Source organism: Phytophthora cinnamomi, assembly GCF_018691715.1.
Source record: "Phytophthora cinnamomi strain GKB4 chromosome Unknown Contig7, whole genome shotgun sequence".
NCBI classification, from domain to species: Eukaryota; Oomycota; class Peronosporomycetes; order Peronosporales; family Peronosporaceae; genus Phytophthora; species Phytophthora cinnamomi.
In genome coordinates this window covers 903874-922846 of record NW_027150940.1, presented here as the reverse complement: position 1 = coordinate 922846, position 18973 = coordinate 903874, and the positions used below count along the sequence as shown (strand labels likewise).

The 18973-nt window shown below is 56.7% G+C and overlaps 1 protein-coding gene across 1 annotated transcript; it reads left to right on the top strand.

The window, feature by feature from the left end:
- Positions 1 to 238: 238 nt before the first annotated feature.
- IUM83_11096 (uncharacterized protein) lies at positions 239 to 765 on the top strand (the record flags this gene model as incomplete). The annotated part of the gene is made up of 2 exons (XM_067935638.1): positions 239 to 533; positions 638 to 765. 2 exons carry the CDS (start codon positions 239 to 241, stop codon positions 763 to 765), a joined length of 423 nt encoding a protein of 140 aa, XP_067798860.1.
- Between the last annotated feature and the right edge of the window lie 18208 nt (positions 766 to 18973).

Here is an 18973-nt window from a genome sequence, read left to right as displayed (position 1 = left end):
ATTTACGGATAAAACGTTTTGCCATCACTGCGGGTTATGAATCCTATTTTTAACTTATATTTGTGTATTCAAATATAATTAACCTAAGTAATTACTAAGTACTTACGCTTCCTCATACACGTTGCGCAACGTGTAAGCTAAAGTCATGAGTCAAGTTAGACCCACTACACCATCCATCGGAAACTTTTTTTCATCGAAACGCAGCCAGAACAAAATTTCCCATCGAGTGAAGAAACTTATGGTCGCCTCCCCCGCAACGCTCACCGCGAGCAGCGCCCCGGATGGGGCTGGCTCCGCCGAACACGGCGTAGGCGCAGGGTCCTCCGCCCCGAACGACGGGCGAAGCTCCAGCGATGAGAGCGAAGGGGAAGAGGAGGAAACGGAGCAGCAGGCGTCCGGCTCGACAGGGGGGTCCCCGGACTCCAGGACCCAGGGCCAGGCTTCGGGGTCCTCCCCCAGCGGCAACACGTCGACCCCGGCAAGCCAGCCGCAGGGTCCGAGCGCAGAGGTGTCCAGGAGTCTGCAAGCGCTCAGTACGGATCGAGCGAGTGCTCTCCAGGCGCAAGGTCACCTCTCTTCCGGACAGGGATCTTCGTCACGCAGGGCCCAGCACCTTTCTCCTTTCCTGGCGGAGCAGCCTCAGACGTCACGGTGCGGGTCGTCGGCGTCCCGGCGACGGAGAAGCACAACGACGGCAAGACGTTCTGCAGGATGAAGCTTCGGTGGGCTGGAGGCCCTGGTCCAGATGGTAAGATCAGGAATTAGACAGGGGTGTCCGTTGGCGCCTCTCTTATTCATTCTAGCGGTCGATACATTGGGTCAAGTAATTAACGGTCAGCTGGAGCTAAAAAGAATTGCGATTTCAGGATCCGGTAGTGAACGACATAATGTTTCCGCCTTTGTGGACGATAGCACGATATTTATGAGCTCAATGAAGGAACTTAGCCTCGTTAAACGATTGCTGGGGATTTTTGGCGAGTATCAGACTCCGGTTCAATCTCACAAGCTTTTGATTAGCTCCCAACACTATCGGAACAATTCAACAAAATGGAATGGTTTCCCCGTATCCTTCATCCCTCCAGCTACCGTAGAGATAACTTGATACGGGTCGCAATACACGGCCGCTAATGACAACTGGGGATCCAAATTGAAAATCAACGACGACTAAGAATTGCGCTATTATCAGCAACTCGGGGCGCAAAGGGTAACATTGTTCAATGTCGTGGCACTACCATCAATACCGTACACGGGCTAACAATTTATATCCCCCAAAGGACGTTCTGCGTCGGCTAGAAAATCTTCAAAAGCAATTTATCCTGGAAAGGTTCAGCAAGACAGCGCTAACTAAGCACAAATTCAATCCGGCTTTAATTTTTATCCCCACGTCAACAAGGTGGGTTAGGACTCCAAGAGATCAAATCAGCACCTAAGAGCGACCTGAGTAATCTCGCGGAGAGATGGTGGTCTCCAGAGGAAACAGGATATCTATTCTGCAGCTTGGCATAGATCAGTTCATCCGAAAACTCATGAAGAGTTCATGGTGGGTTTCAGCCTACTAGTTTAAGATGATTGAATAGCTCGCGCGAATCCAAGGGTATACTCCAGGATATCCGCGCAACGCTTAGGTCTGCAAGAGCTTTGCGGGCACATTCCAAAGGCCTACTACCAGAGTGCTATGTAAACGTGAAGAGATTAAACTTCGTCAACAAATGTGAATGCAACAAGCCCTGTTATTGATAGAAGGAAAAACTACTGCGGTTTCACCACATAATAACAGACATCAACACCAATTGGCGATATCCCCAGCAGATTTAGCAGGGTTTCTGCGAAATTCGACTTGGCATGACCACGCGTGCATACTTGATCTCCAGTCAACCCCTTCGCCTCAGTAATTTCCCCGCTTTTAACGTTGGCAAATCTCGGGAGATTTTAGCGCATGAACCCGGATTAACATCTCGGCCAAGAATTCGGAACTTTGATTCAACCACCACTAAGTTCATCGGATTATAGTAAGCCTCGCCAGCACCGACACAAATTGATCGTTGAGTAGAAGTGTTCTTCCTCAGCCCGCCGTGGAGCTTTTGACAGCGCCGAGCGTCCTTGAGTCTGCTACAGTCAGCCCCAGCTGCAGTGTAATCTACAGTGGGTACTCCATGCAGTACCAACATGATTATGGCAACTAAGAAACGATGACTATCAGAGGACGCCAGCCGCAGGTTATGCGCAATTCGAAGGGTGGACGTGGAGCATCAGCTGGCCTCGAACGAATGCAGGCAAACAAATGACTATCTTCAATGGGCTGCGTGGAATGTACGAGAAGGAATTGCGTCTACATCTAATGCACAATCATCCAAATATCCGTGGACAGCCGCCAAAACAAAAGCCACAGTTAGCTTTGCAGACCGCAAAACAACGGTCCAAGGACATTAAACGGATCTCCAACCGATCTGACTGAAGCGTTAGCCAAAATCGAGAAGAAAGAGCGCAATCACCTTGGAGAAAGTTTGCGCTTACTCAATCTCCACACCAAATCTGGAACAATCAAGGTCTATTCACTGATTATCAAAATTGACAACCACCGCATTTCGCTTAGGTGCATTGAATCTTTCCAATGGATGGCACCATAATAGGGTGTATGGAGCCTACATGTAGCCAAGCACCCGAGACAATAGACCACACCATATGGGAATGCTAGAAGCGTAAATCGCATGAAAACTTGGTTAGACCGCTGGCTGGGTTGCCATCCAACTCAAACCAAGCGACCTCATCCCGCAACCTTTCTCGCCCACAACAAGCCTCGTATAACCTAATACTTTTATCGCTACTGCTCAGCAGTACATAACCAGATGAACTCTCAACAGATGAAGCCATGGCGACACTGTGGGTAATTTGGTCAACAATCAATCAACACTACTCGTGGCGTTCTGAAATCGACAAGCATTTGACCAGCTACACACATCAATAAAGGAAACAGCATCAGTGGTACGCAGCAGGAACGTTTCCAGGTGATGGGCAATCGCCTAGTGCATGGAAAAGCCAACCACAAAACTAGGATTCAAGGCTATTGTCTCGAAACCTGCCACCGCATTATGATGTCGACGGATGAGGAAGTAAAACCCACAGAGCTCACAGTGGTGTAGGGAACACCAGATTTCGTGGAGCACTCGAAGTTATGGAACAGGGGTACCAGGACGGTTGCTGCGCCGACGGTACTACTCGGCTGGATGGTACACGTCCGCTGAGCTCGCTCGGCTCGCAGTTCCAAGACGTCCAGGAAAGCGGCGCTGACGGTAACTACTCGGCTGGATGGTACACTGTGCCAGTCCGCGAGCTCGCAGTTCCCGAGACGCACCGCGGCTCGACTGAGTGGGAATCGCACCGGAGACCAAGGACGGGTGGCGCTACGCAAGGAGAAGACGCACGGCAGCGGGCCGAGTGCGGGGACGCTAGAGACACTCAGCCGAGTTCGCGCAGTTTCCAGGCCTTGAGCTCGGCTAACAGAGCCGCCGCGCCGCCCAAAACGACACGGGTGCATGGCCAGAAGGCGCACAAGAGGTGACCAAGCGTGAGGCCCGGCGAGCTAGTAGGCAGCACTCAGCCGGCCGGCGAGACTCCTCGTCGAGTCTCGGTGCATCCGACAACTTATCCGGCTCCACTGAGTTCGAAGTGTCGCTGAGAGGGTGAAGGGCCGGCCGGAGATCCGAAACCACTCCATTTCACTTGATATTGTATAGACCCAGACGGAGCGCCCTTCAGGGCGCCTGAGACTTAAGAACAAACGAGCAGAATTTTCTAGGCCCACAAACTGCACACTTTCCGGTAGTCCCTCGCACGGGTCGGATTATGCCTCGCCGTCGGTACCTGAGGCATACTTGTAGGGTACCTGACTGGCAGCGCCAAGAGATTAGGTCGGCCCGGGATTGGGCGTTGCGCCGCGCGCGAAGGAAAGTCCGCTAACTCAGCGAGCCGGTACGCCGACAGCCCGTGCCGTTACTCATTGCCGGGTTGCTCGCCCCGGCGGCTTCGTAAAAGCTGCGCCGCCGTCCATCCTTTGGGTGGAGGGTACAGGAGTTTGTGAACGGAGTCCGCAGTTCGGCGGATCTCCGGAAGAGTGGACCTTGGTGGCAGGTGTCGGCGAGAGGCGAGACACCCGCTGTCCCGGTTGAAGGAACCGGCGAGGGGACAACTCGCGCGGCCAACAAGCGCCGACCTATACTCAACACGATTGTTGTGGTTTGTGCTGGAGATCCACATCTGACGATATTTGTGTGTTCTGCAACACCACAACTGGTGCCCGACTCGGAACAGGTGCCTGCGTTCGTAGGTACCAGCTAACCAAGGTTTGAGGAAGAGCAAGGAGAGAGAGAAGATGGTCAAGGGATTTTGTAACGCCGAGCCTGGCGACGGCCAGAGCTAACTCTGGCGGAGCTAACCAACTCGACGGACTCTGACGGCGGCGGATGTGCTGGACGCGACGGCGGAAGTGACGCGCTCCGTCTCGTTCGACGATGAGGAAGCCCGAGGTCAGGAAGCTGATGATGAGTGAAGAGTTGGAGATGAAGGCCGAGTATGACGCTGGGTGAAGTCGATTTGCGTGAACATCACTCGACGAAGTCGAGGGTTGGTACAGTTAGCCAAGGTGGGAAATCTAGCCCAGTTCAGCGAAACTTAACCGCCGAGCTCGGCGATGATGCGGACGATGATGATGACGACGTTGCTCCAGGACCGTCCACCCCTATACGCAGGTATCGAGAATGCGGATACGCCGAGTGCGAACAAGGTTTTGGCTCGACTCGGCGAAGCGAGATGAAGACGCAGAGGATTGATGGTGATGTTTTGGGCCGGTGGCGATGGCCTGCTGAAGTGGCCTATGTTGGGGCCGGAGCTGCCCAGCAGTGAATAGCACCGATGTCAACCAGTTGGCGGAGGATACCATGCTGCTCTCCTGAAGGCAATGGTGACGGTGTAATAGAATCGGCCGGCAGCTTGATGCTGGACGGATGGACCAAGGCGAGCCTCGCTGGAGTGATGCGGTGGAACGGCAGACTGGCGTTCGTGAACAAACCGGCGGGCCTCGGTAATCGATCGCTAAATGAACCGCCGAGCTCAGCAACTGGCGAAGACCCCAGCAGGATTCCGCGCCGAACGACGCCGGAGACGAAGAAAGGCGACGTGAGGTGTTCCGGGCGACGGAAGGACCCGTACTTTGAAGATTCCACATGAAGACTCCCGAGAGAGAGGTCGAGTGAATGGCACGCCGAGTTCTACGACGCGGCGGACGAAGCAGAACTCGGCGGAGACGACGACGACGAAGAAAAGGGACTATCAAGACTTGGCGGAAGACTCTGACGAAGGCGGTAATCAAGCGACTGAGCTTCGACGACAACGACAGCGACAGGACCCAGTACTTGAAGTACGTACCCACGCTTCTGCTGGACAAGATCGCGAGTCTCGAGGGAAGCGTTACTTTCTGAAGACTCGCCCAGTGGTTGACAGCTGATTTATCTACGAGATGAAAGGCACGAGGATGCAATAAGATGCTTGGTGCGAGCCGTTCACGCTGAGTTTAGGCGCGCAGCTAAAGGATGGTACCGCTGGCCGAAGAAGACTCCAGCGGAAGTGGAGCCTTCAGCGAGGCATTCCTGGACTACTACCGTTCGCAGCTTCGACTTCAGTCAGCTGCGTACGCGCTACTACTCAGCTCGACGCAAGGAGAACGAACCTGTGTAAGGACTTCCTGATACGCTTGAACGGATACGCTGAAGTCGGGCTAAGATCCAGTATGAGTCTAAGGGGCCGGACGCCGCTGATCACGTCGAGCACTTCTTTGCTGAATTGTGAGACGACGACATCATGGACCTCTCTATCCCAGCAACTCGACGACATCAAGAAAGTGGAGAAGATTATCAACCAGAAGATCCTGGGGAAAAGCGAAGAAGCAGCGGGACCGGCCTGCAGGAGCGTACAGCTCGGAATGGTGAACTCGACTGGCGGAGTGACTCCCGCCGAGATGACTCGACGAGACGAACGCCGAGATGATCGACTGGAGATCGCCGAGACGACCGACGTGGAGATCAGCGAGAATATCGCCGAGACGACCGGCGACTGCGTGCCGAGATGAAGGCCGGACCGCTCGACTCTGCAGCAGCTGCAGTGCTGAGGATGATCCGTACGAGGATGGACACTGGCGACGCATGGTGGTACGATTCCAGAGCGACCGCGGATGAAGCCATCATAGCTGTTCGGACTCGGCGGACGACTCGGAAGAAGATTTCCAGACGCTGGGAACGTGAGCGATCGCGACGTTGGTCTGGCGATCGCAACAACTCGGCGCGAAGACACCAAGGTGATGCTTCGCCGAGTTCCGCCCGGGGCAACTGGGAGAACTAGCGCTCCGCCGAGCGCCGAGACTATGATGGACGTCGTGACTCCCTGTGAACGCCCACCGTACGGTCCCCTGCCGCCTGTGGTGGAGTAACCATCCGTCCACTCTCGCCGTCGGCGATGCAAGTCTGCGAGCAAGTTCATGATGAGGTGGCAATGTGAACTGTTCCCAACGCTATGAGAAGCTGGCCTCGTTTGTCAAGGCAATTTGACAAGTCCAAGGTGCCAGATGATCTTACAAGACCTCTATACCGAGGATTTAAAACTCGGCACCCGCCAGCACCGTGACTGGGTTGACACTACCAGGCTGCACAGTCCGCCGAGTCGCAGTAGAAGAATTTGGTTTGCTTTCGTCGGCGAAGCAAAGGCCCGAAGAACGGGGAGTGAGGATATGATGGTGCAAGCTAAAACGACGGAAATAGCAGTGGAGCTCGGATTGATCGGGACGAAGAACGCCGAGCGATGAAGTGCAAGTGGGTGACTCGGCAGACGAGAGAGTCGGGACGACCCGAAGGTGATGAAGGTTCCTGGAAAAAACATTGTGGGGCTCGTCCCAGAAGTTCGACTGCCGAGTTCGGATGAGAGCTTGTGATGGGAGCGGTGAACGACCAGCGGACGAAGATTCTACTGGATACGGGAAGCGAATGACAGCCATCACGGAAGCATCGCCAAGAAGCCGCGATTGAAGCAGCTGAGTCGTGAGCCAATCGACATGCAGATCGATGTACAAGGCATTGGGGATTACAAAAATCCCAACCCAAACCAAGGCGATAGTGAAAGTGACACTGGCTGGGAAGTAAGTACTGAGTTCGATGTGCGGGATTATGAAACGACCATGCAGGAGTCGACTTAATCCTAGGTACGGATTTCACTGCGATCCGCTAGGGGATCCGACTGACTTGTTTAATCCGACGGCCAAACTGCCCGACAGGTGATCGTTCCGCCTTGCTCGATCGAAGAAGCAGCGGAAGTGCCACGGACAGCCTGTACATCACAGACGGGCCTGGAGGAGGCGCTGATGCCGAGCAGAAGCTCCCCGCCGAGTTCAAATTGCGTAAGCAACAACCCGACGGCTCGGACGCACGACTTCAGGGATTGCGGCGCACGACGGAGTCAATCTCAACGATCGTCAACCGAGTGGGCGAAGCTGTGCGCGTAGTGCCTACAAATGTACGAGGGCGGTGGCCTGTCTGCGCCCAGCCCACTTCGGTGGCTTGCCTACATGCATGGGGTACTTCCTCCCGAGGGATGATTCCGCCTGAGCTCAGCATAGCACAGGACTGGCAGGTCCTGGCCTGCTGAAGCAGCATCGACAAAGAGCTATTGAACAAAGAACAGCAGCTGTATGAAGGGTGGATGCAAGTAGACAGCCGCCAGCTGTGGAACGTAGACCGTACATGGACTTGAGGCGGTGGTCGCTCGACCCCGAAGCAGGGAAGCGAACCGGGATCTCACGTGCGCCCAGCAATGGGAACCGCTGGCCCGCGCGAGGAGAAGAGCTGGCCGATCTCGCTGGACGGACTAATCTTGTCCAATCTATCAGACGTAACGATTGGCCACGTTATCAACTCGGCTAACAGCGAATGGAGCCTACGCCAGGATGACTCCGCTGAGCCGGGAGGCGATGAGAGCGACGTTGTAGACGGAACAACCGCCTCACTCTTGACACACGACCAGGATATGGCCACGCAGCCCAACCGGTCAGAGCGGCCCCTCCTCGCCGAGCAACCCAGCTGAGTCAGGGTGAAGGACAACAGTCACAGGCATCTTCGAAGTCCGTCGAGCGATCCCGAGACCAGGACCTGGCCCGCCCTCCGGACGTTCCAACAGCGAAGAAGTCGATGTCAGTGATGATCCCTCGGATAGGACCCGAGAACCCTCCGAAGTTACGCTACCTCGCTCGTTGCAACGACTCCTCGGCGAAGAGCGGGAAACCATAGAAGACATTCAACAGTCCGCCGAGTTCGAGCATTCCGCAGTAGACCTGGCGTTAGAGGACTACGCTCACGAGCTTGGCTTCCTGCCTGATCGCAGAGGTCGTCCTGACGCAGCTCGAGTACTCAGCGATAACATGACGCATGCGAGGCCCACTCGGCGGAGCAGTCCAGCGGTTGTGGATCGCATTGAAGGCAATGAACACATTATGATTTCAGTGGGAACGCGCTTGCCTCCACCGGCGTATGGATGGTGTGCGACATCGACGTCCAGGGCATGAGCCCATTCGGCAACGCGCCCGCCGAGTTCCGTCTGAAACATCTGGGCAAGTCTATGAGCTGCCCCAGCGCTGTGAATACGACTCAGCGTTCTCCAACAGCCCGTGGCCTCCCCAATAGTGATCGTCCTGAAGAAGAATGGGTCGATATACGCCGTGCATCGACTATAAGATACGGTCACATGCCGGCATGTTGCTTATGGAATACGCCATGCCACTGGTGTGGATGATTTGCTCACCGAGCTTGGAGAGTTACCTGTGGTTCCGCTCGCTCTGACGCAGCGAGTGGCTTCTGGCGGTGATGATGACTCGGCGCGCTCTGGTGGATCTCGGCGTTCGTCAGCGCACTGGCCGTCCTTTGAGTGGTTACGAATGCACATTTGGCCTTAGAACGCACCCATGATATATCAACTGATTGATCGACAACGCACTGTGGGGATACGTGCAGCCGAAGGCGTGATGGTCCGCCTTCGCCGAGCGCATCCGCCGAGCTGAAGGCCGAGTCGGAGGCCCAGCGGAAGACCCACTTTAATCGAGTTCTCGACCCTGAGTCGGAGTCCGATGTCGAAGTTCGAAGCAGATGCGCCGAGCCTCAGGGTCGAGCCGATCCGCTTTGGAAGACTTTATCAACAACAACCGTGATGCAGATATGTTCTCTGACTGAGAACCGGATGAGTCGCAGGTGGCCCCCGTATTTAGCTAGCGCAGGTCGTTTGTGGACGATATTTGCTTTGGGAAGATGTTTCGACGACTGCCTGAACACTTTGACAGTCTGTTGACCCGGTTCGTCGAGTGTCGAATCAGGTGAGTTTCGAAGAGTATTTTCGTCCAGCCCAGAGTCGACTTCCTGTCCCATGGGGTGACCTCGGAAGGGATTCGCCGATCCGAAGAAGGTGTTAGCTTGCCGAGCCCCGTTCCCAAAGACGAAGAAAGGAATGCAGGCGTTCCTGGGAGCTTGCAACCATTACGCCCGGTTCATCCAGAATCTGGCAGTGTATGGGGCCGTACAAATTACCAACTTAAGGACACCGACTTCGAGCCAGGGTGACCTATCCGCGTCCAAGACAGCGTTCCGCCGATTTGAGGAAGAAGGTAGCAGACGCCCAATACTGCGGCATTTCGACTCGGCGGAAGACGTCCGTTATGTTATCGCGAACTACTGGCACTGAGGCTAGCCACTGATGCAGATGCATGGTAAACTCCACCCAGTCCGGTTCTGTGGCCGAGGTCTCAAGATAACGAACTCGGCTATCTCCCCGAGAAGGCAGTACCAGCCTCCTCCAGCTCTGATCAAAGTCGCCATACACCCTGCGGGAAGACGATTAACGTTTACACGCGGTTCTCGACGCTCGAATGGGTTTTAACTCGAAATCTCTCTATGGCCTGAGCGTCAGCTTTGCAGTGCTCCTGTCGCCGTATCACCTCGCAAGGTCAAGCGAGTCCGAGAACAAGACGTAGCTTTGTCTCAGCTGCTGCATATGCCAGTAACCCCGGCAGTGGACTCGACGAACATTCTGCACATGTAGCTCCACCGTCTAAGAGCTCGGCGACCGTCCGGATGACCCAGAACCTCTATGCGCGTACCAGTAGCCTTCAAGGGCACGTACTGTCATTTGACGGCTCGGCGAAGACCGAAAACGGTGACTACGGAGCCGCTCGTGGATCTTGTGGCAGTTGCCTGAATGGTGTACATTGAGATCGCTGCGAGGCGCACCTCCAGGCGACCACGGTAAATCAGCCGAGTACACTGGCATGAATTAATGTAAGTGACTTCGCCGCTATAGAACGCGGGGTCAATTGGATCTGATAATCGTAGGCGACTCTCGGCTTGGCAATCCAGCAATCCATGGTGGTGATCGCGTGTAAGAAGGAAGCACTCCAAGTCGAGTTGGCACGTCACAAGAAGCCAGTCGAACAGCTGGATTCAGTTCGATATCTCCAATGTAGTGCGCCTCTACAACTCTCGGCGGCCGACTCCCTCGGCGATTGCAGAAGCGTTAGCCCGGGAACCAAGCTGCATTGATATCGACCCAAAGTGCTCGTACAAGCAGAACGCCGCCAAAGAATCGCCAAAGCGCAAGATGAAGAACTGCGGTGGTCGGACCTCAAGGCTTTATCTGATCGGGACTACGCCCAGTTAACACTCCGCCGAGTCTACAATGCCAAGGCGCCGAAGAGTTCGTAATGTGAAGACAGCCTTCTGTATCGATGCAAGACAAGGCGAGAAGACCGAACGAACTCGGCGCCTGGGCTTGTCGCTAAGGTTGGTCGGTTCCGACGACCATGATTGACGATCTTGCAAATTGCCACAACTCCGCTCGAAGGAGGGCATCAAGGAATCGTCAGGACTTATCATAGAGCGAGTGGATTATTACGGATCGGGTATATGTTGATGCATGTCACATGTCCAAGCTGTGAAGACTGTAGCACCAGCAAGAGCAAGCCTCACTTGAAAGCGATACTCGCCGGGCAACCGTCGTTCCAGACTAGACCGTCCACATCGTGTCCATGGATTTCTGGATCCCACTGCCGAAGACTCGCGGGGAAACACGGCTTTACTGCTATTCCAGCACCATTTCTACGGACTTCGTGGTGGATCGCGAAGGCTATGAGCGAGATCGGCACTTGAGGTCGCTCAAGCGTTCGAGAGAAGTGCGTGTTCCGGAGGTTCGGACTCCGTCACTGACTGTCGACACGACTCGAGACCCAAGGTTCATGAGTGAAAGTCTTCCAGAAGTTCTCAGATATGATGCAGTCGAGATCAAGAGCAACGCTGAGGTTCGGCACAGGCGAATGGCCAGCAAGAGCAGTCAGTGAAGACCATGATACAGAGGTCCGCGTCTACGGAAGATCCACCTGCCGTATTGGGACGACGTAGCCGAGAAGCTGGTCCATGCTATCAACAACTCAAGAGATTCGACGCGGCGGGAAACACCGTTCTACTTGGTACACGGCTGGGACGCTAGGTCTACACTCAGGCTAGACGGAGTCCGTCCGCCAGGGTGAGGCAACTCGGCGGACTCGGCGGAGCTTGTGGAGTGGCGCCGAGAAGCCAACCGACAAGAGAAGTAGATTGACGACTGGCCGCCGAGTTCCAACTAAGGAGAAAGCCCGGCGAGCGAGGGAACACAACGAAGCACTCAGCCGAGCGAAAGGGAGCTGTCCCCGCTAATGTTCGAGGTGAAACCCAGCGGTCGCGATCCAGAAACCGAGTCAGAACAACTTGAGCGGAGAAGACAACTCCAGCCGGGCGGACAAGAATAGACGGATGATTGAATCCGCCGGTCCGCGAGCTCTGTCGAGCCTCTAGAACCGTGAAGTCGTTGTTCAGCGAAGGTGACCAGCTGCGGTTGTTCAATGGAAAGAGCTCAAGCCGGTCTGACCAAGAAGCTCGCCCACCGATGGCATGGGCCGTTCAGAGTAAAGAAGAAGGTGAAGAGTCGCTTACGAGCGGAACTTCCTGACAAGAAGGGATACCGGCTCCATCCCTGTCGTCCACGTCTCCAGGCTGAAAGCCGTTACTGACCTGGCGAGAGACCGTCAACTCGGCTGGTAGCCGAGCCTCGCCGAGTCGGACCGGATCCGACTTCGATGAGGAACTGCTCCCGGAAGAAGGGCTGGGGAACCGACGAGGACGCTGAAAAGTACGAAGTCGAGGCCATCTAGAACGATCTAGTTACCGTTATCTGACTACACGGCCAGGACGCAGAGGATGTCTAGAGGAAGTGGGTCGGCTACGATGAGCCAACGTGGGAACCAGTGTCAAACCTTCCTCGTGGCGAGGACTCTTCACTTGACCTATTAGCAAAAGAAACGTGAAACCGGACTGTCTCGCAAATGGTCAAGTTGCAGATGAGGCTTAAGCCTATTGATCGAAAAATGATGATCCACCGACTCGGCGAAGACCAGCAGGCCGAGACGAGTTGAAGAAGGTTACTGCGTCAAACCATTGTATTGCATGAATTACGAAATGGAAGTTATGGAGAAGTGCGAAATCACAAGAGCCGAGCTGGCACATCAAAGCTTGAACATCACGGTGTGCCGGGACGATGAAGTCGAGCCCGCAAGCGAAGCAGCCGTGGCCAATAAATTCATGGAACCACCTTCGCCGAGCTTCGGCTAGTGGTAGCCGAGCCTTAGCAGCCACCGCCGAGTTCGCCACCTTCGCCGAGCCGCCGCTAATCACTGGACTTGCTGCCGCAGCCGAGCTTGCCGCTGTAGTCGAGCTCACTGGGCCGCCAAAACCGGAGCGCCTGACGCGAGACTACCTCAACTGAGCCGGGAGGGTAGCACCGACTGACTCCGTCGAGTCGAGAAATGCCTTCGGCGACGCTGGCCGAAGATGGAATCACCGGCGACGGCCCACACAGGTTGGGTGAGCTGAGCAGGATCCCAGAAGGCGGATCGAGGTCCTCCGCCGACCAGCCGAGTTCCCTCCGGTTTCACACTCTTGAAGATGTGAATGCCTGACCGGTTGATGGGACCGGGGCACTGACGACATTCGAGGCGGGTCCGCTCTCATCCAAGTCCACGTCTTCGCCGACCGAGTCCTCCACCAGACGAGGGTCAACCCCCTCGACGTGAACACCAAGAACCTCGACGTTCCGGGATCTGGAAGCACGTGTTGAAAGTGCTGGTAGCCGCCGGATCCGTCGTGAACACCAAGCCTCCTGCCAAGGCTCCTGCGCAATCAACTTTGATTTCGCTGCCGACACCAATCCTGTCCGGAGGGCACCCAGGAGAGATTCCACCAGTAGGGTATAACGGAACGGAAGGCTCGAAGAAAAGCCTCGGCGTCCACCTCTGAGCTGCCAATCCGCCGAGTTTCCATCACCGCCGAATGTAGCTCAGTCGGGCAGGATAGCTCATCAAGCTCCGAAGGGCGTCCGCTGCGGCACTTCCGAGCAGCCTTGCATACAAGAGCCAGAGCCTCCGTACGATCATGCGATCTCCTCGAGGTCGAGCGACATTCTGGAGACGGGTGAAGACCCATCAGGATTACCTGACCTCGACGAGCCAGTGATTCCCGCCTCATACACGCCACGAGAGCTACAGGGTTCCATTGTCGACGACCGAACGCTTGCTGCCAACCGGAGCCGGAATCTCACCGCGAATCTTCACCCAAAGATCACCCAGTTCCATCAAGTTACTCGGCCTATCCGGAGCTCAGCGAGTCGATCGCGCCCTCGAACACCCCGCGGAGAAGAGAAAAGGGTGTCAGGAAGGAGGCGGCGGATGTGCTGCCGGGTGGCCAGGATCGAAGACGTCCGCGAAAGCCGGATGCCAGCTGGAGAACACGTGGGAGGGCAATCCGGGTTTGCCGGTCGAAGCGCATCCACGGCAATCCGCCCAGTTTGTGAGACGAGGATCGCGTTCCACACACCGGGCAGATCCAAAGCGCAGGAACCGCAGCCTTTCAGTTGAGCCAACTGCGGAGAGATCCGGGAGTCCTGGCGAGACCTGCCTGCGCGGCACGAGTCTGCAAACAGTCATACGAAACTCCGCAGAGCCAGGCAAATCAGGTTGGGGTGCACCACCAGTGTCCCCCTGCCATGATCCGGTCCCTGCTGAGCGAGCTGAGCCAGCCGGGAGACGACCAGCCGAGCTAGTGCAGACCCAGGAGAACTCGGCGGAGCTGGACGGAATGACTAGCCGAGCAGCCGACCCAGGGAACTGGCGGAGCCGATTTTGCTCCGCTTAGCTGGACGAGAGTCATCCGCCGAGTCGAGAGTGAAGCTCGACGTTTTACCTGACGACTTGGATCGATGCTTCGACTCTGCTTGGACTTGCGTTCGTGCTTGTGCCGGTGCCGGCTTGTGCTTGTCAGGAACGCCTTCTTCTTGTGACCGTTTGTTTGTTTTTGGGATGGGCTGAGTCCGAGCCATCCGATCTCGGCGGAGGAGCTATAAGGTCCGGACGGGCGCGCTGATACGACTGAGCTCTTGCCGGTAGGAGGAGTGCAGGGTCTTGGAACAAGGGAACGGGACGGATGTCGTCGGAGTCCGTGCAATCCCGACTCCGCGTCTTCCTTCCTCTGCATCAGCTTCAGCTTTCTCCCTCCCACTCGTCGCTAGCAGCCGAGCACGACCTAGAACGACTCCTGCCGATCCATCGCTCCCACCTCCACCATCATCGGAATCCGAAGACCCGTCCGAGATACTCAGCGGGTGAGCCGACGTCCAGTGGGGGTCAACGGAGTCTACCGCTGACGAGTCCTGGGAGTGCAGTCGACCGAGGACGACGTCGTCGGGAGGTCCATGTTCAGCAGGAGGTGCGCACTGAGGACTCGAGCAGTGGTGCCGCCTTTAACTCGGGCTGGCCGACTCGGAGGGTGAAGTCAGCGCGGCGGGAGCCAGAAGGCACGGCAGGCCGAGGGAACTCGACGGAGTATTGGAGCTTGAGTCAGTACGGTCGACGAAATCGAACTGGATCGGTCGGCCCCACGCACACGAAGCCGATGCGATGACCGGTAATCGAACAAGATAATAACCGGCGTGTCGCCGAAGCCAAAGCCGAAGCACAGCCGAGCTGACCCGCGCCCCTAACCACGGAAGGGCTCGCGAGCTGAAGCGGTCAATAGAGACCACCGGAGCCGAGGGGCCGAGCGCGTTGAGTCGCCGAGCCTGACCGAAGCGGAGCTCGCCGACGGTCACCCGCCGTTGCAGGTGGAAACTCTTCCGTCTAGCGACGGGGGTACCAGCATCGGAACCAACCTGCCGTGAAAGTCGATGGAGAACTCCGAGTATGGAACGAGATGGGAACCTGGCTCGGTGAGATCCGCCTGCAAGTCGATAGCGGAGTCGTTGGCTGAACCAGCTTCACCCGGTCGCCGGCTCGACGTGTCCGCCGAGCTGCGAGGAAGAGACACTCGGCAGACCGTCTCTGGGTAACTTCGTCGAGTAAGGCAACAGCCTCGTGCCCAGGCTCGCCAGGAAGGGGCACATGCGAAGGCTGAGGAGAGGCGGTACGTGTGCTCTTCCGCCGGGGCCCCGCAGCAGCAGGGGCGACTTGGGATTCGCGAGTCCGGCTGAAGCCGCTCAGCTGGCGTCAAAGTGTCCGCCGGAGCTCGATGAAGCCGATCCACCGGACTTTACCCGCCGGAGCCTCGACGAGCGGGTCGACTGAGCTGACCATGCGGCCTGATGCAGATGCACGCCACGGAGAACCGCCAGGATACACTGGAGAAAAGGGCGAGTCGAGACGCCTAAGAAACGATGAGCCGACGAAACCGAAGTCGGCGGAGTCGCTGACGACCCATCTGGGCGAGGATGAATGATCACCAACCTGACCGATCGAGTCTCCGGCGGATGTCCATCACCTTCCGGAACCCGCCGCTAACACCCTACACACAAGCGCGCATTCAGCGCGCCGCCGGCGGGCGATTCCCTGGTACATCCAGACCGGCACCAGCAGCTAAGCAGCCATATGAGGGTCGCGCATTGGGCAGAAAACCCCTGGCGGGCGATGATCCTCTTCTGGTTCAGGATGATCTCCGGCGCTGGTCGGCGATGGTGCTAGCGTGACAGAGGCTGAGAGTCCCCGACGAGAGGAGCGGAGCGACTCGGTGAGCTGCTCGAGTGCGTTTCGCCGCCACCCTTGCAAGGTAGCGTAATTCCAGCGTCCCGCGCCGAGATGGCGTTAATGAGACCAGCGATCTCGGCGTCGCGCTCCCGACTTGTGCGCCCGGAAGGCTTCGGCGTGGGCAAAAGCAGCAGCCACCTCTTTGATTGGTCGCGGAAGTCTTGCAGGAGGCCTCGGTCGCAGCCAGACTTCTTACGGAGGGAAGTCCATAAATGGAGCAACTTCTTTAGCCCTCCCGCTCCCAAAGAGCACGTTCGCGCTCGGCGACCTCCAGCTGTCGGAGCTCGGCGTTCTCCACAGCCAGTGAGTCTAAAACGCTCGAGAATTAAATGTTCGCTGACGGACTCGGCGGTGCTCAGCTCGACCCGGGATAATAGCGGCCATGCTCGTTCGGGGAACCGGCGTGGTGCTGCAAGAACCGCACCGTGATCCATCCGGCAGAGCGGAAGGGACGCACCGCCCCGCCGGCTCCCATGGCAGAAGGAGGCCGAGCGAGGTGAACGCCAGGAGTCGGGCGAGAGCAGCGTTCCTCCTGACGGTTAGCCGACTGCGCCGCAACAGCGCCTTCAAGGGAGCTAGGCTCGCTTGTTCGCCGAGTTCGACCTGGCCATCACCGGCGGCGCCCGAAGTGGTATCGCCATGCGAACTCGGCGGACGAGGGGAGAGGTGCGAGAAGCCGACCAGACCCCGGTCGTGAACTCCAGGGAGTTGGTCAGGATCGATGAGCTGACCATTCGCTCACCGCTGACCCCTGAAGCCCGGACGGCTGACCAAGCGACTGCGGCGGACCCTCACCACACCTCAGAGGCGGTCGGGATTTGGGCACTCTGGGTGATGAAGCCTGGAGAAAGAGGAGCAAGCTGGTCAGTACCTGAGAACCGCCAAGCTACCAAACGAGGAAGCAACTTACCGAGGAGGCAGTGGGCCTGTCGCGCACTCAGCATGACGATGGAAGAACTGACGAGACCGTTGGGTTGGAGCCGAAGAGAAAGGTGCTGACCCAGAGTGATGATCAAGTCCCCTCACCACCTCGGCTGGAACGTGACTGGGCAGTTGTGGTGTAGGGGAACACTAGATTTCGTGGAGCACACCGAAGTTAAGGCGAACAGGCTACCAGGACGGCCAGGAAAACGGCGCTGACGGGTACTACTCGGCTGGATGGCACACTGTGCCAGTCCGCTGAGCCTCGCCGGCTCGCAGTTCCAAGACGTCCAGGAAAGCGGCGCTGATTGGTACTACTCGGTGGATGGTACACTGTGCCAGTCCGCTGAGCTCGCAGGTTTCACGAGGCACCGCGGCCGACTGAGTGGGGAATCAAGAGCACCGAGACCAAGACGGTGGCGCTACGCAAGGAGAAGACGCAAGTACAGCGGGCCGAGTGCGTGAGTAGAGACACTCAGCCGAGTTCGCTGCAGTTTCCAGGCCTGGAGCTCGGCTAAACAGAGCCGCCGGCCGCCCAAACGACACGGGTGCATGGCCAGAAGGCGCAAAAGAGGACCAAGCGAGCCCGGCGAGTTCAGCAGCACTCGGTAGTCGGCGAGACCTCCCGTCGAGCCGCCGGGTTATCCGGACAACTTTATCTCGGCTCCGCTGAGTTCGGAAGCGTCCGAGAGGTGAAGGGTCGGCCGAGATCCGAAACCACCACTTCATTTGATATTTGTATAGGACCTTAGAATGGATGGGCGCCCTTTCAGGGCGCCCAGGAGACTTAAGAACAAACAGAGCAGAATTTTCATAGGCCCACAACACGTGCACACTTTCCGGTAAGTCCTGCATCGGCGGATTATGCCCGCCGTCGGTACCCGAGAGGCATAGCTGTGGTAGGGTACCTTCGACTGGCAAGCGCCAAGAGATTAGGTCGGCCCGGATTGGGCGTTGGGTGTCGCACAAGTGAAGGAAAAGTCTCGCTAACTCAGCGAGCCGGTACGCCGACAGCCCGGTGCCGTTACTGGGCTCGTGGTTGCTTCTGCCCCGGCGGCTCGTAAAAGCGCTAGCGCGCCGCCGTCCATCCTTTGGGTGGAGGGGCACAGGAGTTTGTGAACGGAGTCCGCCAGTTGCCTGGCGGATCTCCGGAAGAGTGGACTTGTTGGCAGGTGTCGGCGAGAGGCGAGACACCCTGCTGTCCGCGGCTGGGCTCGAACCGCGAGGGACAACTCTGCGCATGGCCAACAAGCGCCGACCTTAATCCTCAGCGATTGTTGTGGTTTGTGCTGGAGATCCACATCTGACGATATTTGTGTGTTCTGAACACCACTTATCACCGTGTGGATGCTTCTGATACCACATCCGGAAATTACAGAAAGGAGGAGGATGGCTGCTATACAAGCTACAAGAATAATATTGTGGGTGCTACAAGCGGCTGGAAGTATCTGCTTCATCCATAGACCACAAACACAAAGACGATGGTGGAATATCTTCTGCGTCAGGGGACTGATGCAATAGCACGAACGTAGGAGACAACCAACGTATTCTTGCGAATTGAAAGCATGGAGACTGGGACGAAGCTAAACCATCGAGCCCACACCCACAGAACGAACATCCCTTGATCGTTTTTTCGCAGTCCGACAGGTGAAGCCAGTACGGTCAATGCTGCAGTTGCAAAATTTCTCACCAAGAGTAAGGAGACCGTAAGTTGCTATATCTCGACTGATCGTGAGCAAAATCTCAGGCTTACCTTTTGAGAACAGCTGACACTTCCAGAGAGAACCAACTACCGCTCTAACCCGACTGACGAACATACATTGATTGCTCGTCTAACTGCATATCAGGCTTCTATAGATAAAACCTAAAACGCTG